The following is a 23,828-nucleotide window of genomic DNA, read 5'->3' on the forward strand; positions in this document are numbered from 1 at the left end:
TGTAAATCATAGAGCATAATGCACAAAACACGCTGTAGAAAAACCACTTATTCTAGATATGACTGACGGAATGCTTATTTTCCACCCAAAGATATTTTTCTGCTGTGAACCATGCCTTAAAATTCTGCGGTCGGAAACACAGACGCTCAAAGATCAGCCGCATGACTCTGCACTGGTGCTGCGCGCTTTGCCTGACCCTGGAGCCACCACAGAGGGGCCCTTCTGCCTTAAAACAGGCAGTCTGCGCCTTTTAGGTGACGGGGGACTGTGTAATATGAGTCGGGATGAAAACTGCGCGCTGAATCCGGCTGCCAGTCCAGATGCTGTTCGCTGGAGAGAGAGAGGAGGTGCATGATGGATCCCGTCCCACTGCTGCTCATCATCGTCACATCTCTGCCAGTTTGCTCGGCAGTCTACACTGGGCCCCTGCAGCCCGAGATCTCCAATGGCACTTTCCATCACTTCTTCGTCCCGGATGGAGATTACGAGGAGACAGAAGATCCCGAGAAGTGCCAGATGCTGTTTAAATTTTCAGACGTGTATCCATGCGCGGCCTTAGAGGACAGTGACTCAGTGGTGAGGGAGGACTTCGTCCTCACGAAGCTGCAGGCGGAGGACTCGGCGCGCCTGCTCGAGGGCATCGGCCGGACTGTGGCCCAGGATCTGGACGGAGAGGACAGCTACGGAAAGTTCCTCCGGCGGGAGATCTCCCAGATCGGCGAGGCTTTTTCAAACGTGGACAAGTCCCTGGTGGAGCTGGAGGTGAAGTTTAAACAAAGTCAAGAGACTGAGCTAAGGGAAGAGCAACAGCTGAACGGGCATGTGGTGAAGCAAGTGGGTGACGTTAGGGACGCTCTGAAGGAAACCACCGACATCTCGCTGGGCCTGAAAGATAAACATGAGCTGCTGTCTCTCATCATTCGCAGTCATGGTACCAGGCTGAGCCGCCTAAAGACTGAGTATCTTAATGCTGGTTCTTAGTGGGGCTGTGGTAGCTTTAAGTGTGTGTTTGTGTATGTGTGTATGAAAGAGAGAGCGAGAGACTGAGAAAAAGAGAGAGCGAGGACGCTCCAGTTCATTAACCAACTGGAAAGTTTATTGTGGCTTATGAATATCCTTCTTAAGCATTTGAACTTCTCTGACCTTTGGTTGTTCCCATTCCTTGGAGCTGTGTCACTGAAGGAGCTCTAACAGAAATATTAGCACATTCCTCTGAATCAGGAGGGAACAAAGAAATGTGGGCATAAGTTATGTCTGCAAGGAACCCTCAGTGCCACCCCAGAGGAGAAATCTTATCCAGAAGAGAGAGTGTGAAAACAACCCCCCCCCCCCCCCCCCTCCCCCAACATGGATTTATTGTCAGTAAAATATGTAACTCTGTATCATTTTAACTATGCTGTTCACGCTGTTAGGTTGTCATAACTGATCAAATAAATATTAAATATCTGATATTTCCCCCTTTCTTTCAAGACAAAATGTTCTTCATTCTTCTCACCACATCAGGACTTTCAGGTATTTTCTTTTTCATGCTTTTCCTGCTTGCCCTGAGACCAATGTGAGACGTCTCCCATCCTTTAAAATTTGCGATTTGCAATAAGAACTCAAAATCTTTGAAATTGTAATTTTTTTCACTTTCATCACTTTCATGTGACCCTCCTCCTCCCTCATGTCTTGACATCACCGTGTTTGCTGTTGGCACTACAAGTGGCAGGCTCGACTGTCCCTTCAAGTGGCCGTGGTTAATTGGCGTCTGAAGTCTGTCACTGCCTCCCACTTCCATCTGGAAGTAATCTGCTCGAGTATGAAATATGCTTCTTCAAAGGCCGTCACTGTTATCATTATCTAGTCTTTTGTCTGTCATAATCCACACAGTTCGAGGTTGATATGAGATGTTACTGTGTTTAAACTCTGAGCTGTTTTGGATTATGTCATTTTTACTAAAAATAGGCTTTTAACTGGCAAGTTTTTTATATGTCTATAAAAAAAAGCCCTGTTTTGCTCTTGAGTTTATTTCACAGACACTGTTTATGGATGGAAAATTGTTTTGAAATTCCAAAATAAGCATTAACCCTGGCTAACAGGGTCACACATAAACACATCTGTTAGGCAGTCTTCATTTGAAGTGCCTTGGATTTAATATCACAAATGCCTTTGGTGGTAATCTCTGTATTTTCTCTCTCTGACCACCGTAAAATGTTCTTATTCCAGCCAACGTCTGCAACAACCACAAAGTAACAGCTACAAGCATGCCCACTTTTTTTCTTTCTTACTTTTTTTTGTTAACAGAGATAATGTCTATGCAGATGTGAGTGAGCCAGATGGGCTGCAATGGGCGCAACTGGGTGTGATTTCCTCTGTCTGGTTTTCCTCACAGTCCAGCTTCCCCTGAGGGACCCCTTTTAAAAAAAACAGCTCTTTCTTTCTTAGCACAGTGCAGACCAGCACAGCAAAAACCCAGAGCTGCAGGAGCTCCTGAGAAACCCTATATGTCTATACAGCTCTTCATTTCCAGGGGCACAGTACAGGGCTCCAAGATTTGATTAAAACATTTGGACAAAATTTCCACTGTGTTAGTAAAAGTGGAGCTATTCGCAAAACCTCTCATAAGCAACCTGCCCATCATAGTTAATTTGTCTTTTTTTGGCTCTGATATAAATCCACCTATAGGAAAATATTTTTTCCCCGCGAGATTAGATTCAGATCCACGCTGCTTAGAGGCACGACTGCCCGAGCGTTAAGCATGCTGTTGAAGAATTTATTCTCCTTAAGAAAAAGAAAGAAAGGTCAAGAATGCAGACCAGAGTCGACCTGAAACTACTCTGACCCGAAAATGACAGGCCTCTGGGGTGCTATTGTTAGAAAGGAGAGATTTGTTAAGTGCTCCATCTGCTACTAGTCTTACCGTTATTATTACTGCAATGAAACGACTGATAGTTTTAATATGATTCAACTGCATCTGACGCTCTTTTAAGGAGCTCTTGTTCAATAAAAATAGAGATACTGTTTAACTTCTCAAGTTTTTTAACACATCTCAGTGGACCAGCTCCATGACAACAGAGAAATTTCCCACTGAGCAAAGTCTGCCTTCTGCTAAAGACCATGAAAGCTCTTGAAAGAGCAGGAAAGTGAACCTTGAGATAAGATTTTTTTTTCAGATTGCTGTGTTGAAGGCCAACCCCCCCCCCCCCCCCCCCCTTCACATACTCAGGAGCAGAATTAATTTACATCCTTAACAAATGTTGCTGATGTAACAAGACAACATAACTAAGTCAAAGACGAAAAGAAGTGAGAGCTTTAACTTCAGTAAAAAATAAACACTTATACCAGTGTGGTATGCAGGGATGTAAGCAAAAATCCTACATTTAAAATTAACTTTAGTATAGGAAGTATTGTTAAAGAAAACAGAATGCAGAATAGCCCTTACGGAAGTGACGGATGACCTCTTTCACTGCTTAAATGCAATGGAAAAGCATTACTTTGGTGTAAGTGGAAAAGTTGATTCCTTACTCTATAGTAGCTGGTGATCAACTATAACTATTTATGTATATCAGTCTGTCTTATTTTTTTATATTTGTGAAGTCATTACTTAATTGATGAGAAATGGAAAGTACAATATTTTTCCAAAATATATTTTAGTATAAACCAGAATAAAATACCAACATTTAAGTACAATGGCCTTCAAACTGTACTTTAGTAAATAGTCCTTGCTACTTTCAGCATACAGGCCTATGGAAAACTAAGTACACTCTTACTGCTTCCATTGAAATTCAAAGAGTAAGGCACAGTGAGGTGCTACTAATTAAATGCACTTGATTAATTAATCATCTGTATGTGTGAGCACCCTTGTAAAACCAGATGTTTTGGCAGTTTGATGTCTGCAGCATTCAGGTAGGTGTTAATGGAATACCAAGAACTGTTCCTGCCCATCAATTTGAGATGAGTTATGAGGCCATTTCCAAACAATTTGAAGTTCATCATTGTGCAGTGAGGAAGATTATTCACATGTGGAAAGCTTTCAAGACACTTCAAGCTCAGACTGTGCAATGCTCGGAGAAACTGCCAAAAACAAAACAAGAGGTACATGTCAGACTCTGCAGGCCTCAGTTAGCATGTTAAATGTAAAAGTTCATGAATATTACAATCAGGAAAACAAGTGTGGTTTGTTTGGAATGGTTGCCAGGAGAAAGCCTCTTCTCTCTGAAAAGAACATGACTGCACAGCTTTGGATTGCAAAACTGCATCAGAACAAAACAAAAGGCTTCTGGAACCATTTCCTTTGGACAGACAGGACCAAAGTGGAGATGCTTGGCCATAATACACAGCACTCGTCCTGGAGCGAACACTTAATACTAACTGTCAAGCACGGTGGTGGAAAAGTGATGATTTAGGCTTGTTTTGCAGTCGTGAGTCGACAATGAACTCTTCTGTATAGTCAAATGTGAAGCCATCTGTCTGACAGTTAAAGCTTGGTGTAAAACTGCATCATGTAACAGGTCGATGATCCCAAACAAAGCAGCAAATCTTCAACAGAATGGCTGAACAAAGATGTTGCAATGGCCCAAAGTCCAGACCTCAACCTGTTTGAAATGCTGTGATAGGACCTTAAGAGAGCTGTGCATAAATGAGTCCCTCAGTGAACTGAAGCCACGCTGTAAAGAAAAGCTGGCTACAAGCTACTGAATCATGGGCTGCATTTAGCTTTTCTTTTCACAAGACTCCACAGAGTCCCATATGACCTTATATAGAGAAAAGCATACACGCTTTTTACTCCACTTATCTGACATGGTATTAGTCACTTTTTCAGATTGGGGTTTTTAATGCAAAGCATACTTAAAGTTCAAGCAATTGAATGCACTTTGGCCAACAAGCCATGGGTATGTAGCATAATTAGACCACCTACAGCACCAGATGACTTTTTAATGATGTGGGCACATGTAGGACATGTATGATTCCTCCTCATTAACCACACAGTCCTTTGTATCATTGATACCAGACACTGTAACACTGCAAAACAAACCAGTCTTCACAATTCGTTTGAACAGTTAGATACATTTACAACAGAGGACTACTGTTTGTTTACATGAAAAATGTTTTCATGTTTCCAGGGGCTGTTAACGGAATAAAAAGGAGCTCTTTGCAATGAATTAACGGTCCACTAAGAGAGTCTGTGCATCCTCTGGCAAATGATTTTATCACTAAATATATTTTGTTCATTTATAATTGTAGAGTGTCTGTTTACTTAAATATCCAGTGCCTTAAGTAAACAAATACTGTGCCTAATCAACAACAGGGATTTATTTGAAGACTGCAGATGAAGATTGCCACAATCTGAGCAACAGAATAGTACCGATGAGCAGCGAAAGTTCAGGAAATGAGTGAAGCCAATATTTGAATTAGCTGTCAGAACGATTAATTTTTTTCTTAAAACTAGTACGCATGAAAAAAAAAAACCTTGAAAAATTATCAGCAACATCAGTGTGTTAATCTGTGAATTGTCAGCATGTTGTGATCCGAGAGCTTTGGATGAAGTTATCCGGACATTCCTCATTTTATGTGGCCCTGATGTTTATAAACATAGATTTAATTTCCACTGAAGCGTGCAGGCGGGAAAAAAATGACTTCACTTTCATGTTCTATTAAATTTGGACTGATTTATTTCTGTCAGTTTTGTCACTCAGTTTTGGTCACTGACATTTGCACATTTAAGCGTTTAGAAGTGGTTGCATAAAACGGTGGCCTGCAAGCAGCTCCTCGTAACACCAAGAGAAATAAATTCAGCTGCAGTTTTAAAACAATGCTGTAAACGCTTTGACTCGGTTAGCAGGCCTCTTCTGCCTGCTGGCATAACAGTGAACACATGTTGAGACATAAGACAACACAAAGGTTTTTTTTGCTTTTGTTTCTTTTTATATGATGTCTGTTCAGTGCATTACATGAGGGGGGAGGAAAAAAATACTTTTGCATGGCTCTTTTATTTTTCAAAAATATTCCGACAGGGGTAAGACCTCAAGAACAACAAAACACTTCCCTCAAACACAGTTTGGTCTAATGCTCATTATTTTTTTTCCTTGAATAAACACAAATGCATCTGCATACATACAATCCATAAAGTACATGTACATATCTTGTTTTGAATGGGTACATAATGATACACAGTTGCCCTTTGAAATGTGAATTACAAGTCCATGGTTTGATCTTCAGTTCCCATTTGAAAGTTGTGCTATTGACCTCCTGCCAGTGCATCTTTTTCTCTTTTTTATTCTGTTTTTCTTCTCAAACTAGCAGATTTTACAAGAAGAAATTGTTATATTCTCCTCTTGAAGGGCAAGCAATGACACTCAACAGTTTATTCATAAAGAGGGACAGAAGAAAAAAATCAAAAAGCACCAGAGGAACTGAAACCGTCTTCAGTCAAATGTCACCTCTTTATCATGAGTGCGAGCAAGTGTCCCATGCTTTCTCTGTGCCTGGCTAAGTGAAGGCTTTCTCTTCTCTCTGAGTCCCTGGGTGAAGCTGTCTCTGGAACAGGGCTCGTCACTGTTTCACAGATGAGACAGGTGTCTGTTTGGTATGCCCGCGGCCTGTCACACACAGCCGTTCTCCTGTCTGGGCTTGTGCACCGCACTGGCCTGTGGGGGGTAGAGGGAGGGAGCGAGTGTGCACAGGAAGCCAGCCAGCAACGTGAGGCCCAGTCCACCCCACGCACAAAACATGGACCAGCCGTAACCATGACTGATGTCCTCTGGTATGCCAAACATGTAGCGCGGATAGCGGGACAGTTCAAAGTTGATTCCGGCCACACACGTGCAAAGGGAGATTATGCAGCACGTCCCTGCCAGAGAGCGAGGATGAAACAAGTCAGCAACCCGATTTGATCCCCCCCCTTTTGATGCGCCACGGTTAATAAAGACCACACCGCCCCTCTGCGGTGAGTCGGGGCAGTGCTCTTTATGTAAAGAACTTCTTACCTCCCATGAGGAAGAGAAGTCCGGCGACATACTGCATCAGATCGTGGTCTTGACAGCAGCCCAGAGCGCCTATGATCCAGCCGAACATGATGATGGATATGGCCATTCCTATGAAACTGGCAGTCATCCTCTGGAGATCTGCAAAAAAAAAAAAGGCACAGCAGAAAACGCCGTGTATGTCAGGGGGCGTGCTCAGTTTTTCTACATTAATTCATCAGATTAAAAAAAAGGTAACTCACGAAGCGCGTGCCACTCATCCTGCCTTATTGTCTTCGTCAGATTGATTGGCAGATTTCTGGGGAGCTCTGATGATGAGTAGTAGTATTTTATTGGTGTGCAGCGTGGAACCAATCCTGTGGATGTAAACAACACAAAAAGGATGTCTCACATTAGCACTGAGACGAGATGAAGAGGATATCACAAGGCTCGCTCCTGCCACCCCCCACCTCCCAAAAATACGCACCCAGCCCCCCCTCCACCACCACCGCCCACCCATCCACCCACACCACTGTGGAGTAGCTTATTGTACGCATCCCGAGGCTTCTGTTACTACAGGCTGCCCTTTTGTGCTGGGGCGAGAGAAAAAAACAGCACGTCGATCGCATTGTAACTGTACTCCGTGCGATACTGCGTAGGCCTCGAGGGTCTTTGCGCAGCATCAGCACCTTGGATAGCGCATTCGTGCACAAAGTATTGTTACTGACAGCGCCTGTCACTCGACACAAAGCTTCCGAAACAAACACGTTACAGCACAAAAACACGAAGCCCGACACCAAACCTTTAAAGATCAAATCCTCCGTCTCCAAGTCAAACCCTTCTCTGTGGCACTTTCTCCACAGTCCGGTGACGGTGGAGTTGAAATGCCGACTGCAGAGAGACTCCATTGCCGGGGCAGGAGGCAAGAAGTGCCGCTTAGCCCGCAGCAGCATTTCGCCGCTGACACTGGAGCCCTTTCTTTCAACGTTTTTCTCCTTTGGCAGCATCCGAAGCGGAAGGTTGTTGTTGGAGATGTAAATGTAGCCGGGGTCGTTTCTTTTGTTTGAGTAATTCTTGCAGCGTTCCCGGTGCCTCCTGGCGTCAGTCTCGTACCAGTTGTCGGTGCTGATCGCCACCGCGATCAGTCCCAAAGCGCAAAAAGCCAAAAACAGACCTGCCACGGTTAAAGTCCTCATAGCAGCCATGTTCCATGCGTATCTCGCCTCGGTGCCGTGATATTTCCACGGGACAGCGGGACTCCGCTCCTGGCTGCTGCTGCTGTCAGTGTCTAAGGTGGGGAGGAAATTTGGCAATACGTGGAAATCGGAAATGCTGATAAATCGGCGAAGCCCTCATTTCTCTAATTTGTCAAGCATCCCCTAAAAGAGCCATATTCGGGGGCGGAGGATAAATAGATTTGGGCCTCGATGTGCTATTTTGGTTGTCTCCTCTATGCCTCTGAACTCAGTCTAGCCTAGATACTGGCCAGTTCAACGTTTCTTTCCAGTAGATGGAGACAGAGCAAATATTTGAAAGCACAAGAAGCCCCAGACCTGCACTTTACGCACCGTGGGTCACGGTTTGCAGTCGTCATAAACACGATTTTCTGGGGTTAAACAAAATAAAGGAACCTTTGCTGTCTTTTAATAGACCATGTCTCAAGGCACCTCAGCTGATGTGTTCCGTGAAACACAAAAATGCAGACAAACAACCTGCTTTTCTCCCTGTGGTGTGCTCACAGGAAACTGTTTCATCACAGCCAGCAGACTGCCTCTGGTAAGTTTCCATTAAACAGAGGCAAAGATGTCAAAGCACAGCGTAATAATGTTTGACTCATTCGATTATTTTAAAAGAAGTCATAAAAATCCACCTCCATGCCAGAAAAAAAAAGTCAGAAGGTGGTTATAAAAATCTCAGTGTTGTATGTATAAAAACGTAGACAAGTTACAGGGACAAAGTGAATCCAGCTCTTTCGGTCTTTTTTTCACTGGTTTCATCTCATGGTCAGAACTTCCTCAATTGAAACCATAATGCCAAACAAAAAGAGGAACAAGCCTGGTCCAAACTTCACTTTTGGTTTCGACTGCTGCCTGCAGTAGCGATTAAAAAATTCCAGTGTGAATAAATCATACTCATTGTAATTGAGAGTTAGAATCTCATAAAGCCTGCTTTCCTATTCAATTATGATGTGTTAAATGAAATAAGTGTCGCATTATCTTTAAGTTTAATCATGTTAGGAATGAGTGCAAAGATTAGAGTTAATGTCTCTCTAATCACATCAGTTGAACTGATGAGAGAGAAGAGGAGAAGCAGGGAAGGGCTCGTCATTTAATATGCGATAACCTTCTCCTCTCACTGCGTCTTCTTTAAGGGTGTGAATGTTTTCACAGACATGTGGAGATGTTTTGCACTCAGAGTGTGCTATAACACACAAAAAAAGCACACTGGGCTTTAGACTTTTAATAAATGCATGTAAACATGGTATATGGCCATCAGGAACTAACTCACCATATGAATCTAGCAACTGGATATGAATGCAGACTGTATATGTTCCAGCTTATTTCTCACTTTCAGTTCCCATTTGCGTGCTGCAGTCAGTGCCTGGCGACACTCCGTATTTATCGGTGAAGCAATAAGAAAAAGTTAAAAATTACCACAAGCTTAAAGAACCAAGAAGCTCATGAAGCCTTGTTTACATGATGGATGGCTATGCTATATCATCTGTAAGTGGATCTCTTTTGATTTTTTACCATGTATATGTCATACACCAGGAGATAAGGCTTTGATTTCAGTTTGCGACATCGTGAAGGTATTTTTTTTCCCATGTGGGTTTCTGTTAGATTGAGTTTTCAGTTACCTTTGAAGGTTATTCTAGTGACCAAAGTAGAGCTTTAAGACACTGGAGGTGGTATTTTATTTGTTATTAATGTCTGCAAAGATGATTTTTGTTTGTGTTTAAACAGGATATACTTATTTCACTGCATTTTAACCGTTAACATGTGGTAAAGTCCAGTATATAATCTGCACTCCTGCTTTATTCAGTTGATTTGATTGTTTTTGTCTGTTTTATGTTCTTCTAAAAGCAATGAGTAATAGCTGAAGATCATATCTGAAAACATTTTGGAAAGACAAAGAGACCCAAACTTTTAATTTTTCAGAAACAACATCTCATATTTCCCCCCCAAAAGGCTTCAGAGGAGGTTATTGCAAATGAGGCAGAGAACTATCGACCGTCTGTGGAGCTGTACCCCTACCTCACCGGCGTGGGGGAGATTTGCGATGGTTAGTAGACTGGATTTCAGTGTTAGAAGGTAACTCATCATATGGCCATATGCTTAAACCTCGGTCTCTTTTCAGAACGTAGATGGACCTTCCAATCTGAGCGGGTCCAGCCGTCGGACTTTGAGAATCCCCTCACGGAGCTTCAGGCCGTGTCTCCCCCACAGCTGATACCACCCTACCGCTATGGCAGTGAGTCACTGTACCTCCAACTTGATCCTCCACTTGTTCCTCTGTCTGCATCACCACAAGTAAGTCCATGTATGGTAGCTTGAAAAAACACAGTTTCTATTGATGTGATTGGAATTACTGACAAGTGGCCTGACAAGTAACGAACCCCCTTCTATTAGGATACACTCACTGCCCAAGCTACTATTCTAAAGTAGAGAAATGCTTTTAAGTGTACTGCCGGGTTTTTTTATTTGTTTTACTGTGATTGAGGTATTAACATGCAGCAGTGATGTTAGGCAGTGATGAAAAAAACATTTACTCAACTGTTACTACACTGCGTGACTCACATCAGTCTGATTGCTCATTATTTCTTCCCTGAGGGAGAATACATTTACTGGAGTCTTTAAAAAGACCTCAAACATTAAAAGAAACTCAGAAAAAAAACAAAAAAAACCCTAAGGTTTTGGTAATTATTCTCACTGTCTTGAACACAGCCGTGTCTGAAGTAACAGTAAATTATTTGACTTTACTCTGATTCATTTGACATTAAAATGTTCCTCATGTAAGGGTCACGTTCACTATGAATCCTACATAATGTCAGAAAATTGGCTATAACAATTTTCTATACTCCAAGCAGAATCACAGGCCAAGAAGACCAGACAATATTTGGTATTTTTCTACTACACACTTGTAATGAACATATTTAGTTGACAGATTAATCAACAAATGGATTAGCCATTTCACACATAACTGTGTATATAAACTGTACGTGCTCCTGACTTTCAGAATCATTCAACTGCTGCCAAGAAATGAAAACAAACTGTGCTGCTGTGAACTGAATCGGGGATTTAGAAGATTATAATGTGATTTTATCTACACAAATACAGCACATGATGTGGACAGTCTGGGATATTTCCTCTGAAATGTCATCTGCACTGTTGGGTACTGCTGAGCACTGAATTCTAATTCTGGCACGGCAACTTCCTCTTTTAACACAATGACTGAGTTTAAATGAAAATGTCAGGTGATGAATAACTGCAAAACAAAAAACGTTGCCCGGTCTGTCACTTCTGTGCATAAACATGTTTTAAATTTCCCCTAAAGATCCCATATTACACCTCACCCCTGTGCTACCAGTACCCGCCTTCGGCCTCACCTGGACAGTACTACTCAGAGGAGGACCAGAGAGGAATCAGTCCACCGCTTGAGGTATCAGAGGGCGAGGATGAATATGAAGGTCATAACCCTTCTTCCTTCAGGAGAGACACTAGTGGGTATTTTCAAACCTCTTTTTTTTCTTACATTCAGTCATAAACCTTGTAAACTGAATAAAATTGCTTTAGCAATTCTTATACTTTCCACTCCAGACAACAAGAAGAAAATCCGTCTGTACCAGTTCCTCCTGGACATGCTAAGAAACGGCGACATGAGTGAGAGTATCTGGTGGGTGGACCAGGACAAGGGCATCTTCCAGTTCTCCACCAAACACAAGGAAGCCCTGGCGAACCACTGGGGTATTCAGAAAGGAAACCGCAAAAAAATGACATACCAGAAAATGGCTCGAGCTCTGAGAAACTATGGTAAAACCGGAGAGATTAAAAAAGTGAAGAAGAAGCTAACCTACCAGTTCAGTGAGAATGTGTTGAGAAACTTATATTCACGTCAGTACCCTCAATGACAAGGGAACAAACGCTGTCTTTAATCATGCTAAACTACTCAAATTTTGTCTGTAGATTTACAATTTCAGTTTGTTTTTCTACCATGTTTCCTTCCTTATTTATTTGTAATCTGTGACATTTGCTAATGTCTATATAAACAGCTTAATTTTAAACTCAAATTATGGGTTAATAAGAACAAAACTAAGAGTAAAAGATCAGTGACAGCTGCAAATACATGTTTTAAAAATGCATATTGTAATTTTCTGAATGCGTGTAAATAAATATAATGCTCTGCTATTTTTGTCAAATTATTCAAATGAACTGGGTCTGTCTTTGAACAAACAAAAAATATGTTTTACTCCTTAAAATAAAAATTTTCCTAGCTTTGTTAAAAAGGCAGAATAGAGCTGTCCCTCTCTGGAAAGATAGAGAACTCATTAGAATAGTAAATTAAATAGATGACGCAACAACACTCTTCGTGCAAAAGATTAAGTACAATTATTGCTACGAAATGACCTGCGAGTAAATTATAAAGGTGTATTTAGTCTGTACCTATGTAACGTCCTTCTTTGGACATAGCTTTTTCTTCACTCGTCAGTCCAGTCCTTATACCTGGCTATTTAAGAGGAAGGACTTATTTTTCTTTGTTTTGTTTTATTTTGTTTGTTGCAGACATTTCAAACACTTTTGTATGAATCATTAAAGCAATATATCCCCATTTACCTCTTGCTGAAGACTGCTGCAGCCCCGCGTTTGGACAAGTGGGAGAAGTTCCACGTACAGCATAAGCTTTTATTTTACAAGTTCTCTGGTTCCGCTCCACAGCTATTTCCGCTGACGTCATTTCACCAGCCAATCAGAGTCCAAGCATTGTTTCGGTGCAAATTTCAAATGCACTCGACAAACGAACGGGCAGTCGGGCAACTACACTGACTTTAACCTAGACTTTTTTTTATTTGAGGAGTCAAAAGACCGTTTGCAGGAACAGGACGATTCTTTTTAAAACATTTCAATTGTCTGCGGTGGCGAAATGAGAGTGAGGTTAGTACTGAATATAAATATAATTTCTAGCGGTTTATGTAAGTTGTGTTCTAAACTTGCTGATTAGCGTTAGCATTTAATGTTAATTGTGAGAAAGGTCGCACAGCCTGTTTCACACATTGAGACGGAGCAGTCGTTAGGTTATGCTGTCATTACTATTTGGGTTTTTTTGGTCACTCATATTATTTAGGATTAGGGATACCACGGATATGCTACGCCGTCTGCAACTATTTAAATGTTAGTTTGCTCGGTCGATGGTGGAAGGGCTGTTGCGTCTGGCTTTGCGGGTGCTAACACAGCTGTTTCCTGTCTGGTTTTAAACTCCCTGGCTTACTGTAATATAAAATAATATACATTTTTGTTTACATTTTGAGTAATTGAAACACCAGTTAAAATATCCAAGTCCCGCTAACGTACAGGCCGCCCCACACCCCCACCCCGAGGGCCACTCTGAGTCAGGAAAAACCCAGTGAAACCTGTCTGATTTGATTGCTAGCCCCGAATACACACCCGTAACCTCTGTGTACACCAGCTTATTTTATTACAGTATCCACCACACTTTACACTCTGTTACCCTGAACCTGTGAGCGGATACGTTTTTCCGTTTAATGAGCTCTTGAACTTTATTTTTACTTCATGAAATTAAATTTTTACTTGTATTGCGTTGTCATGTTGTATTTTATTTCACTGAAATGTATACCTTTCTCCTTTTTATGCCATTTTGTTATGTTTTTTGTTTGTTTGTTTTTTGTATTTAGCTTATTTTTGAACTGCTGCAACAAAGGAATTGCTCAACTTTTGTGGTAAAGTGTATCTTAACGAACTTGAGGATCTGGTTCTCTTCCAGTGAAGTCCATGCCGCTGAGTCTGTTGCCTACCTGAACAGAGCCCTGGTCAGGTTGCAGGATATTTGGGAAGAGATAGGGATTCCTGAAGAGCAGCGCCTACAAAGAACCAATGATGTTCACAAGCACATTAAAGTGAGTTCTGACACTGGTGTACATTATGGTACCTTTTGGCCATGTAGGACTAATCATACAATTGCCTCTTTGGTTTTTCTTGCCTTCAGGGTTTGCTGGACCTCATGATTGCAGAAGAAGAGGAGCTCAAGAAGCGAGTACTCAAAAGTATAGAGTCTTGTCGCAAGGAACTCAGTATTTTGTATAGTGAGCTTCAGATGCCCCCTTTTGAGGTATTTACATTTGAGAAGTGTGTCTGAGTGTTTTTTATAACCAACAAGACGATCTGTGTTAGGCCTTACCTTTTGGATTTCTTTGCAGGAGGAGGATGGCTGCAGCATGTTGCAGATGGAGAAGAACTGCCGCACACATCTGGAGGTGATGAAGGAGCACAAAAAGCAAAGAATGGAAGAGCTGAAAGGCCTCGTTGTCAAAGACCGAGAGCTGTGTGATGTTATGTGCACTACCCCATTTTGCATCAACCAGGACTCTGTTCCATCATTGACACAGCTAGAGGGCTATCGGGCCTACCTTGATGATCTCACCAAAGAGAAGGTGTTTTTGATTTTCTGTTTGTTTCTTTAATATTACAGTTTTTGCTTTTGGTTTGTAACCTGTCTCGTCACTGCAGGAGCATCGTCGCAAGGAATTTGTGAGCATCAAAAAGGAGATCATTGTATGCATGGATGATCTGGAGCAGCAGCCAGAGACCAGTTTTGAGACTGATGTGATTTGTGAGGATGAAGAGGCATTTTGCCTGTCGAATGACAACATTGCTGCTCTCAAACTCCTCCTCGGTCAAGTGAGTTTGTGATCTTTCCTTTTCTAATGTGATCCGTCTACGGTATTGCATAGAATAACGTGGATGATTTCTTCTTCTTGCAGTTGCAAAACCGCAAGGCTGAGAATGAGCTCCTTTGTTCAGGTTACCGCACTAAGATCCAGGAGCTCTGGGAACGGCTTCAGATTCCCCAAGAGGACAGGGACATTTTCTCAGAGCATATGATCAACACAAAGAAAAGAAACATGGAAGCGGTACAAACCTACCTTTTGATTTATGATTTTAAATAATGTGTCTGTTTATTTTTCCACCCAGATCCACTAAGCCCTCGTAAAAGGTTCTGATAATGTGTATCCTGTGTTTCCAGCTCCAGGCTGAGGTCCAGCGTCTAGAGGTGCTGAAAATGCAGAGCATGCAAAGTGTCATTGAGGCCATCCGAGCAGAGATTTCCCTCCTATGGAAGAAATGTTTCTACAGCCCCGAACAGCAACAAGCTTTTGCGCCATATCATGATGGTGAATGTCTGTTTTAATAACGACTGCTTTATTTCAAACATATGCACCAAAGGTCACAGAGGGAGTTACTGTTCTGGTACATCTTTTCTTTACTCAGATGATTTCACAGAAGAGCTCCTCAATCTACATGAGGCTAAGATCACGACCTTGAAGAAGTATTATGAGGACCACAAAGATCTCTTTGAGGGAGTCACTAAATGGCAGGACAACTGGACGTTGTACTTGGAGCTTGACGTGAGTGCTGTCTCTATAAGTTTTTTGTGGAAGCTTTTAAAATGCTTATCTCTGGGCATGGTGACATGTGGCTGTATGCTTCCCCTTTTAGAAAAAGGCTAATGACCCTTCAAGATTCAACAACAGGGGTGGGAACCTTCTGAAAGAAGAGAAGCAGAGAACTGACCTGCAGAAAAGTTTGCCTAAGGTGAGAATTTCTATGCTGCTTCAGTAAATATAGCATTACTGTAAGCAGATGCCAGCCTGTAAGATATTCTCTTAGAAGACATTTCAAAGATGTCATATTGGATGAATTGGCAAATAAAAGGAGATGAAGAAAAACTCCATTACTGTATTGCAGGTTTTGTCCAACAGATGGGGATATTAAATGACTGTCACTCTCTGGTTCAGGTGCATATGTCTGTTCATCAAAAGCATTTCAGAAATTGATGTAATCTGACAGTCCACTGTCAGTGCAGAAGCTGTTAAAAGGGAATCGGCTGAGCTCTACTAATCCAAAAATGCACATTTTGCTGTTCAAAATGGGCTTTATTTAGATAGCCTAGTCAGGGGACACATGCAGCAAAGGGCCTCTGGTGGGTGGCCCTGCATTTCTGCCTTGCAGTCTATGGTCAACTGTTTATCGTGTGAGTTCAACTGCTTTGGGATTTTCTCTGGAAAAAGAACAGTTCAGAGCAAATCATTAAATGCTCAAAATTACTCTGACATTATGTCCGTGATGACTGGATGTAATCTTTCCTACCTTACTTCAGGCCCACACTGTCTTTAAAAAACCAGTTGAGTGCAGTTTGAAGCCTTGAGTTTTGGCTCACAGGGATTATTCTCACATTAGACTCCCTCCTCATTAAGTATTGGTATTGTTTCACAGTGGTGTCTGTTTTTTTTTTTTTGTTTTTTTGTTTTTTTTAAAGTGTACATATAAGAGAAGTAAATGTAAGAAGACCCCTTTTTTGTGACAACATAAAAACTGTTATGCTTGTTTTCAGTTGGAAAAGAGTCTGAAAGCCCAAATCGACGCTTGGGAGCAGGAGCATGGCAAAGATTTTCTGGTGAATGGACAGAAATTCCTCGATTATGTGCAGCAGCAGTGGGATCAACACCACAATGAAAAGGAGAAGGAGAAGCTTGAAAGGGTATGTGAGGTTATTGCTGTGACACACTCTGTCGTGACTTTCACTTCCCTGTAGCAGTAGTTTTGTAGTTTTGCCAGTGCATTTTTTTGTTTTAAATGCATTGTTCTTTGGAAAATAGCAAATGAAGAAAACTAAGCAGATACAAGAGGAAATGCTGTATGGAACAACGGTGAGAACCCCGTCTAAAAGGCGGATAGGAGGGACTCCCACACCTGGAAAAATGAAAAAGGTAAATGGGTAGATATTTCTGTGGTTTTTCTGTAACTGTGTTAATGTCAAACATGAGCACTGACTGAAACACCTTTGTCCCCTGTCCACTCAGCTCAATGGCACCTCAACTTTCTCCACTCCAACCAGCTTCCTGAGTTCAGGCCTCAGTGGGACCATGTGCCTGTCGTCCACCCAGAAACCACCGTTGTCTGCTAGCAAGGTATTGTGCTTCATGTTGTTTTTGACAGTCAAACCATCAGGATTAGATTGGTTTGTTCAGTATCTTAGACAGGTTTGATCATCATTATTTTTTTTTTTCATGTTGAAACAGTAAAACCTCTTAAATTAGTTTGTACCCAGACTCAATGTTGGTCAACGTTTGAGTTTAGTGTGTCCTGAATATGATGCAGACGTTGACACTGATAACTTTTCATTCTACCCAACTAGTCAAGTCCAGTGTCGTTAACTAAGATAAATATAAATAATATGAAATGCATTATTTTGTATGTCAAGATATTGGACACGGTGAAAGTGCTCATCTGTCATAATGTCCTATATAGTCTTTAAAATGAAAGGGCTTGCCAAAACACATCATCATTCTAGTTGGTCTCATTGTAGGGTCTTGGCCTGCGAACCCCTGGACATGGAAAGGCACCCCGTGCGCTAGAGCGAAACAAGGAAAATATCTCCCACCTTAATAGAAACACTCCAAGTGGCACACCACTAAGGTCTCAGGATACTCAAGATCACACCTTCACCTTTAACTCTATTGCTGGCTCCTATTCGGAATTTGCGGTAAATGGGGTTTTTACATCTGTTTAGTCAACTCGGTAGTAAAGATTATTGTAAGACTAAACATTTGGCTCACAGTTTAAGTTTACGATCAAATGTACAACTTTTTCAAATTTCTTGCTATGTGGGTGTACATGTATTTTATAATGCAGATGAAATTCCCACATTATGCAGTTGTGATGCAAAGAAAAAGCTACAAAAATCATTTATAACATGATGACAAGACTTTAAGAAACAAAGCTGTCTGCCATCTTTTAATGTTTGAATACATGTATTCCAAATTTCGTCATACAGTCAGCAGTAATTAATATATAGAAAATGTTGATTATTTGTATTGAGATTTACACGAACCACCACCTTTTACATATAAGTATACATATAGTGTTTGACACATCCACTGGGAGAGCGGGCAGGGGGATTGCGTCAGAAGGGCCAGCCGGCATACAATCAAAGTTACTGATTCATCCACTGAGGCAACCCCCTGTTAATAAAGGGACAGCCAAAAGAATCTGTCTACAATGAATGTACAAATTAAAATAGTCAAAGTACACTAGGTCTTATGAAAAAAATATTGAAATGGCTACGGCCCTGTGCTATAACTAATAAATCAAAAATAAATTCCTGTCATGCCGAAGTTTCAATGACTTATTTTTCTGAGCTGCAGCTAAAACTTTCCACCACATGACTCAAATCTGGTCATCATGAGGTTAAAGGTTTCCAAAGTGAATACATCTACTTAATTTGTCATGTGAGAAAACCATGTTGATACACAAATATTTTACCTTTTGATCTTTTTTTTTTTTTTTTTTTTTTTTTAAATATGAAAACATTAATTTGGACTGTTTCTTACAGAGGGACCTCACGAAGTCTTCTAAATCGAATGTAAAGTCAGGACTGCTGAACTCGACTGTCAGTCATCAGTGATGGTTCAACGGAGCTGCTCTGGCACAGAGGGTCACCCACCTCAGGGGTAGTTTGGTGACACAATGAACAAGAGGGAACTTCTTACAAAAAACTGTAAATATTTTGTCAACATTTCTCTTTATTAGAATTTATTCCAGGGTTTCCTCTGCTCTTTGCATTTCTCTGGCATTTTAAATTTTTTACGATGTCTTTTTATTTGATCCTATTTTGGCTTAAATTAAATATTATCTGTTATCTAGAGCACTACTGTTTTACTAAAGTGGAAATTGGAAAGTGGCACCATGATTTTCTTTTTCGAGCTGGATTGACAGCTAATTTTGCTTATCAGAAACCAAACATAGGGTGGTTTTATTCTTTTCCTTAACCTGTAAATAAACGTTTTAAAAGCAGTTTGTTCTCTGTGACTATTATTTTCCCATCATTCCTGCCCCTAATTTTTCAGCTGAACATGGTTTTACTTCAGCTGAGTGTAAGCCAAAACGCAGTATTTGATTTCAGCCAGAGGTAAATCCTTGCCAGAGTTATCATTGTAATTGTAAAGTATTGTTCTTTCTATAAAACTATAGGTAGGGGACTGGTCTGGAGGAACTGAGCTCTCACGAGTGCTCTTCTAGTGAGTGGATGTAAAAGTCCTTCCCTTCTTTTCACTGGAAATGTGATGACTTATTTAAGCCATGCGTGTCATGAGCTCCTCAAGAGCCCTCTCACGGTGATTTTCATTAACAAGCAGCACTTCTTTGATTGCGCTTTGCTGGAAGCCCATCTCATTAAACTGAGCCAACAGGCGTAGGAACTCAGCAGCCTGGAAAAAGAAGATATTGTTTTGCTCCTTCATGTCAAGGTACAATAGTGTGTGACAGGTGCTGACTTTTCAACCTGATTTGGAAAAACTGGATTTACCTTGCTTTCACAGTTCTGAAACATCTCCAAAGCCTCTTCCACCTGTGCTTGGTCATAACCCAGCTGACACAGACGATCACAGGTAACCAGATATTTTAGCACCTGTCGATAGCAGAAAAAGCATGAATTTTATCCATTTCTGTGTACAATTTTTATGAAGTCTATTCATTAACTTTTGAGAATGTGAATACAGGATATAGCTTGACCTACATACTATTACTTTACAGATGTGTTTTATGTTTAATGCATTAGAAAAACATTGGTTTGCCAAGTATTGCAAATTAGGTGATGGATAATTGTGATTGCTGTATTTTCTTTAACCTCTTCTTCTGATGCCATTACTTTTTTTTTTTAAGGATGTGTGTATTGGTTTTTAAATACTTAAACGCATTTATACAAAACAAACAGGCCATTGGCGGCGGCTCAGAAAAAGCATTACTTGAGTTATAAGTGTTCATAGTACAATGTGATATTGTTAATCCACAGAACAATGGATAGAATAAAGATTTATTTTGATCACCAATTTCATGGTGATTGGTTCCCCAGGAGTTCCCTATTTAATGCCTTGGTGGAAAAACTCAAATTAGTTACCCCAAAACGTCTATAAACTGTTACTGTAACTGTTGTTGAACTCATTAGATAGGGTTCCTTGCTCTGTTCAAAAATTTACATACAGAGGTGAAGTGCCTTTGAATATTTTACGTAATCTAGTTGGATAGAAGTATGGACAGCTTTAAATTGAGGTGTGCTGAGCATTTATAGAGATACTGTGAATGTTTACCAATCCAATTTTACATGCCAATCTGCCTGGAATGACTCTGAGGATGGATCATTTACATTTTGTTGGATGCTGTAGAGTTGAGACACAGCTCATTTGGAAAATAGCTTAATTTTCAGGAGACCATCCAAGACCGCATGGCTGGGCTTCTGTTCATCTTTAAAAAGGATACATGTCTCAAGTTTGCGCACGTCTTTCAGTTTTTCAATGGAAAGCTTGAATGTCTTCTGTAATTTTTGGAAAGGGGCAAGCTAGCCCTCAATATAGATGTCTCCCAAATAACTTATACCCTTCTGCCTCCAGATTTTAAACACACAGTCCTCCAAACCTGGACTGAATGCTTGATTGAAGCATATTGGGGACTCGACATATACCTTGGGGCCTTTCAGTAGTAAGAGCACCTGAGGCCAGACTTGATGCCCAGTGTCTTTAATTAAAATACAATAGCATATATCTTATCCCACCACTCATAACTGTGATGCTGGGCTAACAAAGAGACAGATACCATTCATGCTCACTTTCACACCTATGGCCAATTTAGATTCACATGTTAACCCAACATGCAGGTATTTGGACTGTGCAAAGAAGCCAGAGAACCCACACAGGCAGGAGAACATGTAAACTCAACACAAAAGGCTCCAGCTGGCTAGTAGATTTGAACCTTCTTGGTGCTAACTACTGTATCACTGTGCCGCTCTATCCTAAAAGTTTTAATTTCGAGTCAGAATTTACTCAGTCAGACTTAAGAGTTCACAGTTTCGTAGAAAAATGCAATCATTAAACAGCATGTTATAACCCCAGTGTGTTACGTACCTTTTCAGGGCTCCTATAGCCTGTCTTCTGCAGCGCCAGGATAGCTGTTCTTAAAGGGTAGCCTTTCTCAGTGATTGTTTCAAGTAACTCTCTCTCTTCCTGGCTGAGGGCTGTCAAAAGCTCTGCTGCACAGTCGAAGAAAACCCCCCGAGAGGCACCGCTCGTCAGAACCTGATGATGACAAGGGAAGACCAGGCACAAATAATAGAAAACAGCTTTACCTGCTTCAAGTATTATATTGTTATGTGACGCTCTCAGAAAAACCAACCTTCTTTCTGCGGTTTTTTAAAACAGGCCCTGCAGAGGAGGGTCGTTGTTGTTGTTGTTGCCTCGGTGGGGAAGGTCCAGCGGGTGGTGTGTTTTGGGAGAACTTCCTGCCTGAAGAGCGCTGCCTCTTCCTGACGTTTCTCTGGCCCTGAGGGAGCGGGCTGGCCTGCTGTGATCTGTGCTGCTCGAGCACACGCAGAGGCTGTCTGCACTCTTGGGGAGAAGACGTGCCCCTGTGACCTCTGAAACACTGGGCTGAGCCAGTCTTACAGTTGTGAGGGGAAGCAACAAAGTGCATGTCTTTGACTCTGGAGATCGGGCCTTTGAGTGAAGCGCTCCGGGGCCACTCCCTGCAATTGATGAGGTGAGGGGCATCTTCAGTAGAGGACATTTCATTGTCCTCATCTTCATCATCAGAGTCAGATACGAGGAACTTGACGGTGCGATGGCGCAGCCAGTGAGCGTCTGCAGAGTTCAAGCTGTGGCTGCGGGGCCGAGGGTTGGGGACCCACTGATCGCTGCTCCTGGGAGTGACTCTGTGACTCTCCTTAGGGCTGCTGAACATCAACCAGTAAGGTGGGCAGGATGGAGCCTGGCAGACTGGCTGCTGGCCAGTTAAAATCCATCTCTCCAGGTTGAATCCGTACTGCAGAAAAATTATAAAGATTTGGAGCATTAGCCTTTTTCACAGCTGACATTTACAATTGTGGAGGTTACTAAAAACCGTAATAACTGTGTAGTATTCAAGTGTGCACATGACCCTAAATATACTAATTTTATCATACCTGTGCTTTTCTTCCAGGGGAAAAAGACCTATACCAGTAATGTTAATAAGGTGCAATAAAAACCATTTTCAACTTCACAGTAAAAGCCCAATCTAGCTCTTTTATTTGAACTTAATCCTTCATTACAGTGTGCATATTGTTTCAGGAGAACATTGTCTTCAGCACTGTTTAAACTCTTATTAGAATCTGTAACTTCAGAAGTGCATTAAAATGAAGGAAAAAAAAAAAGCTTTGCTAAACTCCAAAACTCAAACCCTGGATTTTAAAGTAATTAAACTGAGAAAGTAAAATTGCAAGCAGATACTGAACAAGAAAGAACACACAGGCTCTATATTGAGAAATTTTTGGAAATGTTTTTTTAATGTTTGACCTCAGTTTCCTTCATTATCTGTCGGCAGTCTGGTAGAGTAATGTCCGGAGCAGGCAACAGCTGCATTTCTTCCTCCAGTGGACCCAGCTCGGTCTGAAACGGGACATCTTCCAGCATGTTCATCACCACCAAAATGCTTCAAATCACCAACCTGCATCAGAAGACATGAAGATCTCCTGTATCTTCAGCTTTAAGTTTTAAAAGAAAGTTTTACCTTTTGAAATTTTTACCTTGGTCAGATATGTTCTTCCAGGTCCACGGTCCTCTGAAACAATCGGCAAGTGTTTGGAGTAAATGACTCACAGACAGCAGACGTGATAAACCCCTTCGCCACTAAGCCTCTGACATCATTGAGTTTGTTTACCAATACCTCAGGTGCCTGCTTTAACCTCCTAAGACCCGAACTCTTAAACGGCATGCATTTTTAATTTCTCTTTGATATTTGGGCATATTGGGGCCCGATGAATGTAAAAACAAAGAATTACCAGAATTTCTTTTTTTTTACCTTATTTTTGTTTTTAGAAAAATAAAAGCCACAAATGAGGATATTCATTTAAAATTTTAGAACAGTAGCAGTATAATGTCCTCGTAAGTGGATATCAGGCCCTTGTAGAGCAAAATTGAGTATTTTGGTCTAAATAACCCAAAATGTGATGTCCACATATGTGGACGCCAGGTCCTAGGAGGTTAATCCCACAGTCATACAGCCATTAGAAATATATCAAACAAACATATCAATTAAACCATATAACACCAAAACATATTATACATATTATATTTTGAAAAACAATCTAATACAGTGGTCTCTAACATTTATAAGTATTATTATTAAAACTTCACTATTTTATCCCTTTCAGCAGATTGTATTATTTTCCATCTGTATTCAAGGCCACACTAAAGACTTTGTACGGACACTTTGACTTTCCTGTGTACTAGGAGGATTAGGGAAATGCTGAGGTATCAGGAAACAAAGCACAGCACAATACTTTCCAGAGATTAGCTGATTACATAAAGGTGACAGCCTAACAGTGCATCGCAACATTGTGATGTCTGTTGCATTCATTTATTTTAAGGTTTTAATCGCACCTCAAACTTAAATGAGAATGAAAGAACAATTAAAAAAAAAAATAAAAAAAAATTGTACAGAGATATACATTTTATTTGTACACTTTAAACAATCACAATAAATTTAAGATTCACAAAATTTTGGGGGTGGGGGGTACAGGTTCTGTAACAGACCTCTGAAAACTTTAGTAAAATAAAATGAAGCTTCA

The 23,828-nt window shown here is 41.0% G+C and overlaps 5 protein-coding genes across 9 annotated transcripts; 3 read left to right on the plus strand and 2 right to left on the minus strand.

Moving 5' to 3' along the window:
* The first annotated feature begins 239 nt into the window (after positions 1–239).
* On the plus strand, positions 240–1,842 carry fibina (fin bud initiation factor a). The gene has a single exon (XM_084933670.1). It carries the CDS (start codon positions 352–354, stop codon positions 979–981), a length of 630 nt encoding a protein of 209 aa, XP_084789796.1. The 5' UTR covers positions 240–351; the 3' UTR covers positions 982–1,842.
* Positions 1,843–5,953: 4,111 nt separating this feature from the next.
* On the minus strand, positions 5,954–8,480 carry tmem276a (transmembrane protein 276a). The gene is made up of 4 exons (XM_084933663.1): positions 7,747–8,480; positions 7,208–7,321; positions 6,969–7,106; positions 5,954–6,832 (listed from the first exon to the last, which is right to left on the minus strand). The coding sequence occupies exons 1-4, from the start codon at positions 8,147–8,149 to the stop codon at positions 6,585–6,587; spliced, it is 903 nt and encodes a 300-aa protein (XP_084789789.1). The 5' UTR covers positions 8,150–8,480; the 3' UTR covers positions 5,954–6,584.
* Positions 8,481–8,587: 107 nt separating this feature from the next.
* spi1a (Spi-1 proto-oncogene a) lies at positions 8,588–12,363 on the plus strand. Of its 3 annotated transcripts, none has more exons than XM_084933667.1 (5): positions 8,588–9,667; positions 10,103–10,226; positions 10,302–10,474; positions 11,532–11,664; positions 11,762–12,363. In XM_084933667.1, the coding sequence occupies exons 1-5, from the start codon at positions 9,641–9,643 to the stop codon at positions 12,070–12,072; spliced, it is 768 nt and encodes a 255-aa protein (XP_084789793.1). In that variant the 5' UTR covers positions 8,588–9,640; the 3' UTR covers positions 12,073–12,363. The 3 variants fall into 3 exon arrangements, with proteins under 3 accessions (XP_084789793.1, XP_084789790.1, XP_084789792.1); XM_084933664.1 differs by having other exon boundaries at positions 8,776–9,667; positions 11,499–11,664; XM_084933666.1 differs by having other exon boundaries at positions 8,783–9,667; positions 10,133–10,226; positions 11,499–11,664.
* A 554-nt stretch (positions 12,364–12,917) lies between these two features.
* On the plus strand, positions 12,918–18,685 carry LOC146382764 (protein regulator of cytokinesis 1-like). Of its 3 annotated transcripts, none has more exons than XM_084933629.1 (14): positions 12,918–13,093; positions 13,941–14,073; positions 14,163–14,285; positions 14,374–14,607; positions 14,684–14,854; positions 14,938–15,087; positions 15,201–15,348; positions 15,446–15,582; positions 15,674–15,769; positions 16,569–16,715; positions 16,834–16,944; positions 17,038–17,145; positions 17,544–17,720; positions 18,570–18,685. In XM_084933629.1, exons 1-14 carry the CDS (start codon positions 13,083–13,085, stop codon positions 18,639–18,641), a joined length of 1,818 nt encoding a protein of 605 aa, XP_084789755.1. In that variant the 5' UTR covers positions 12,918–13,082; the 3' UTR covers positions 18,642–18,685. The 3 variants fall into 3 exon arrangements, with proteins under 3 accessions (XP_084789755.1, XP_084789756.1, XP_084789758.1); XM_084933630.1 differs by having other exon boundaries at positions 17,544–17,653; positions 18,570–18,682; XM_084933632.1 differs by lacking the exon at positions 17,544–17,720 and having other exon boundaries at positions 18,570–18,678.
* Positions 18,686–19,308: 623 nt separating this feature from the next.
* On the minus strand, positions 19,309–23,720 carry LOC146382765 (uncharacterized). Its single transcript, XM_084933653.1, has 6 exons — positions 22,785–23,720; positions 22,555–22,705; positions 21,401–22,045; positions 21,133–21,303; positions 19,542–19,643; positions 19,309–19,443 (listed from the first exon to the last, which is right to left on the minus strand). The coding sequence occupies exons 2-6, from the start codon at positions 22,675–22,677 to the stop codon at positions 19,309–19,311; spliced, it is 1,176 nt and encodes a 391-aa protein (XP_084789779.1). The 5' UTR covers positions 22,678–22,705; positions 22,785–23,720.
* Positions 23,721–23,828: the final 108 nt, after the last annotated feature.

Source organism: Perissodus microlepis, chromosome 7 (genome assembly GCF_051167445.1).
Source record: "Perissodus microlepis isolate ML-2025 ecotype Zambia chromosome 7, ASM5116744v1, whole genome shotgun sequence".
In the NCBI taxonomy this organism is placed as follows: Eukaryota; Metazoa; Chordata; class Actinopteri; order Cichliformes; family Cichlidae; genus Perissodus; species Perissodus microlepis.

Excerpts from the sequence above, each read along its gene's own strand:
- tmem276a (XM_084933663.1), bottom strand. The coding sequence starts at position 8,149 with ATGGCTGCTATGAGGACTTTAACCGTGGCAGGTCTGTTTTTGGCTTTT. Across the intron at positions 7,107-7,207 it reads GGATGAGTGGCACGCGCTTC|ATCTCCAGAGGATGACTGCC; the intron begins GTGAGTTACCTT and ends TTTTTTTTGCAG. Across the intron at positions 6,833-6,968 it reads ACTTCTCTTCCTCATGGGAG|GGACGTGCTGCATAATCTCC; the intron begins GTAAGAAGTTCT and ends GCTCTCTGGCAG.
- spi1a (XM_084933664.1), top strand. The coding sequence starts at position 9,641 with ATGATGGATGGCTATGCTATATCATCT. Across the intron at positions 10,227-10,301 it reads CGTGGGGGAGATTTGCGATG|AACGTAGATGGACCTTCCAA; the intron begins GTTAGTAGACTG and ends GTCTCTTTTCAG. Across the intron at positions 11,665-11,761 it reads TTCCTTCAGGAGAGACACTA|ACAACAAGAAGAAAATCCGT; the intron begins GTGGGTATTTTC and ends TTTCCACTCCAG.
- LOC146382764 (XM_084933629.1), top strand. Across the intron at positions 14,286-14,373 it reads TTCAGATGCCCCCTTTTGAG|GAGGAGGATGGCTGCAGCAT; the intron begins GTATTTACATTT and ends ATTTCTTTGCAG. Across the intron at positions 17,721-18,569 it reads GCTCCTATTCGGAATTTGCG|AGGGACCTCACGAAGTCTTC; the intron begins GTAAATGGGGTT and ends TGTTTCTTACAG.
- LOC146382765 (XM_084933653.1), bottom strand. The coding sequence starts at position 22,677 with ATGAACATGCTGGAAGATGTCCCGTTTCAGACCGAGCTGGGTCCACTG. Across the intron at positions 19,644-21,132 it reads GCTATAGGAGCCCTGAAAAG|GTGCTAAAATATCTGGTTAC; the intron begins GTACGTAACACA and ends TGCTATCGACAG. Across the intron at positions 19,444-19,541 it reads TTCAGAACTGTGAAAGCAAG|GCTGCTGAGTTCCTACGCCT; the intron begins GTAAATCCAGTT and ends TTCTTTTTCCAG.
- fibina (XM_084933670.1), top strand. The coding sequence starts at position 352 with ATGATGGATCCCGTCCCACTGCTGCTCATCATCGTCACATCTCTGCCA.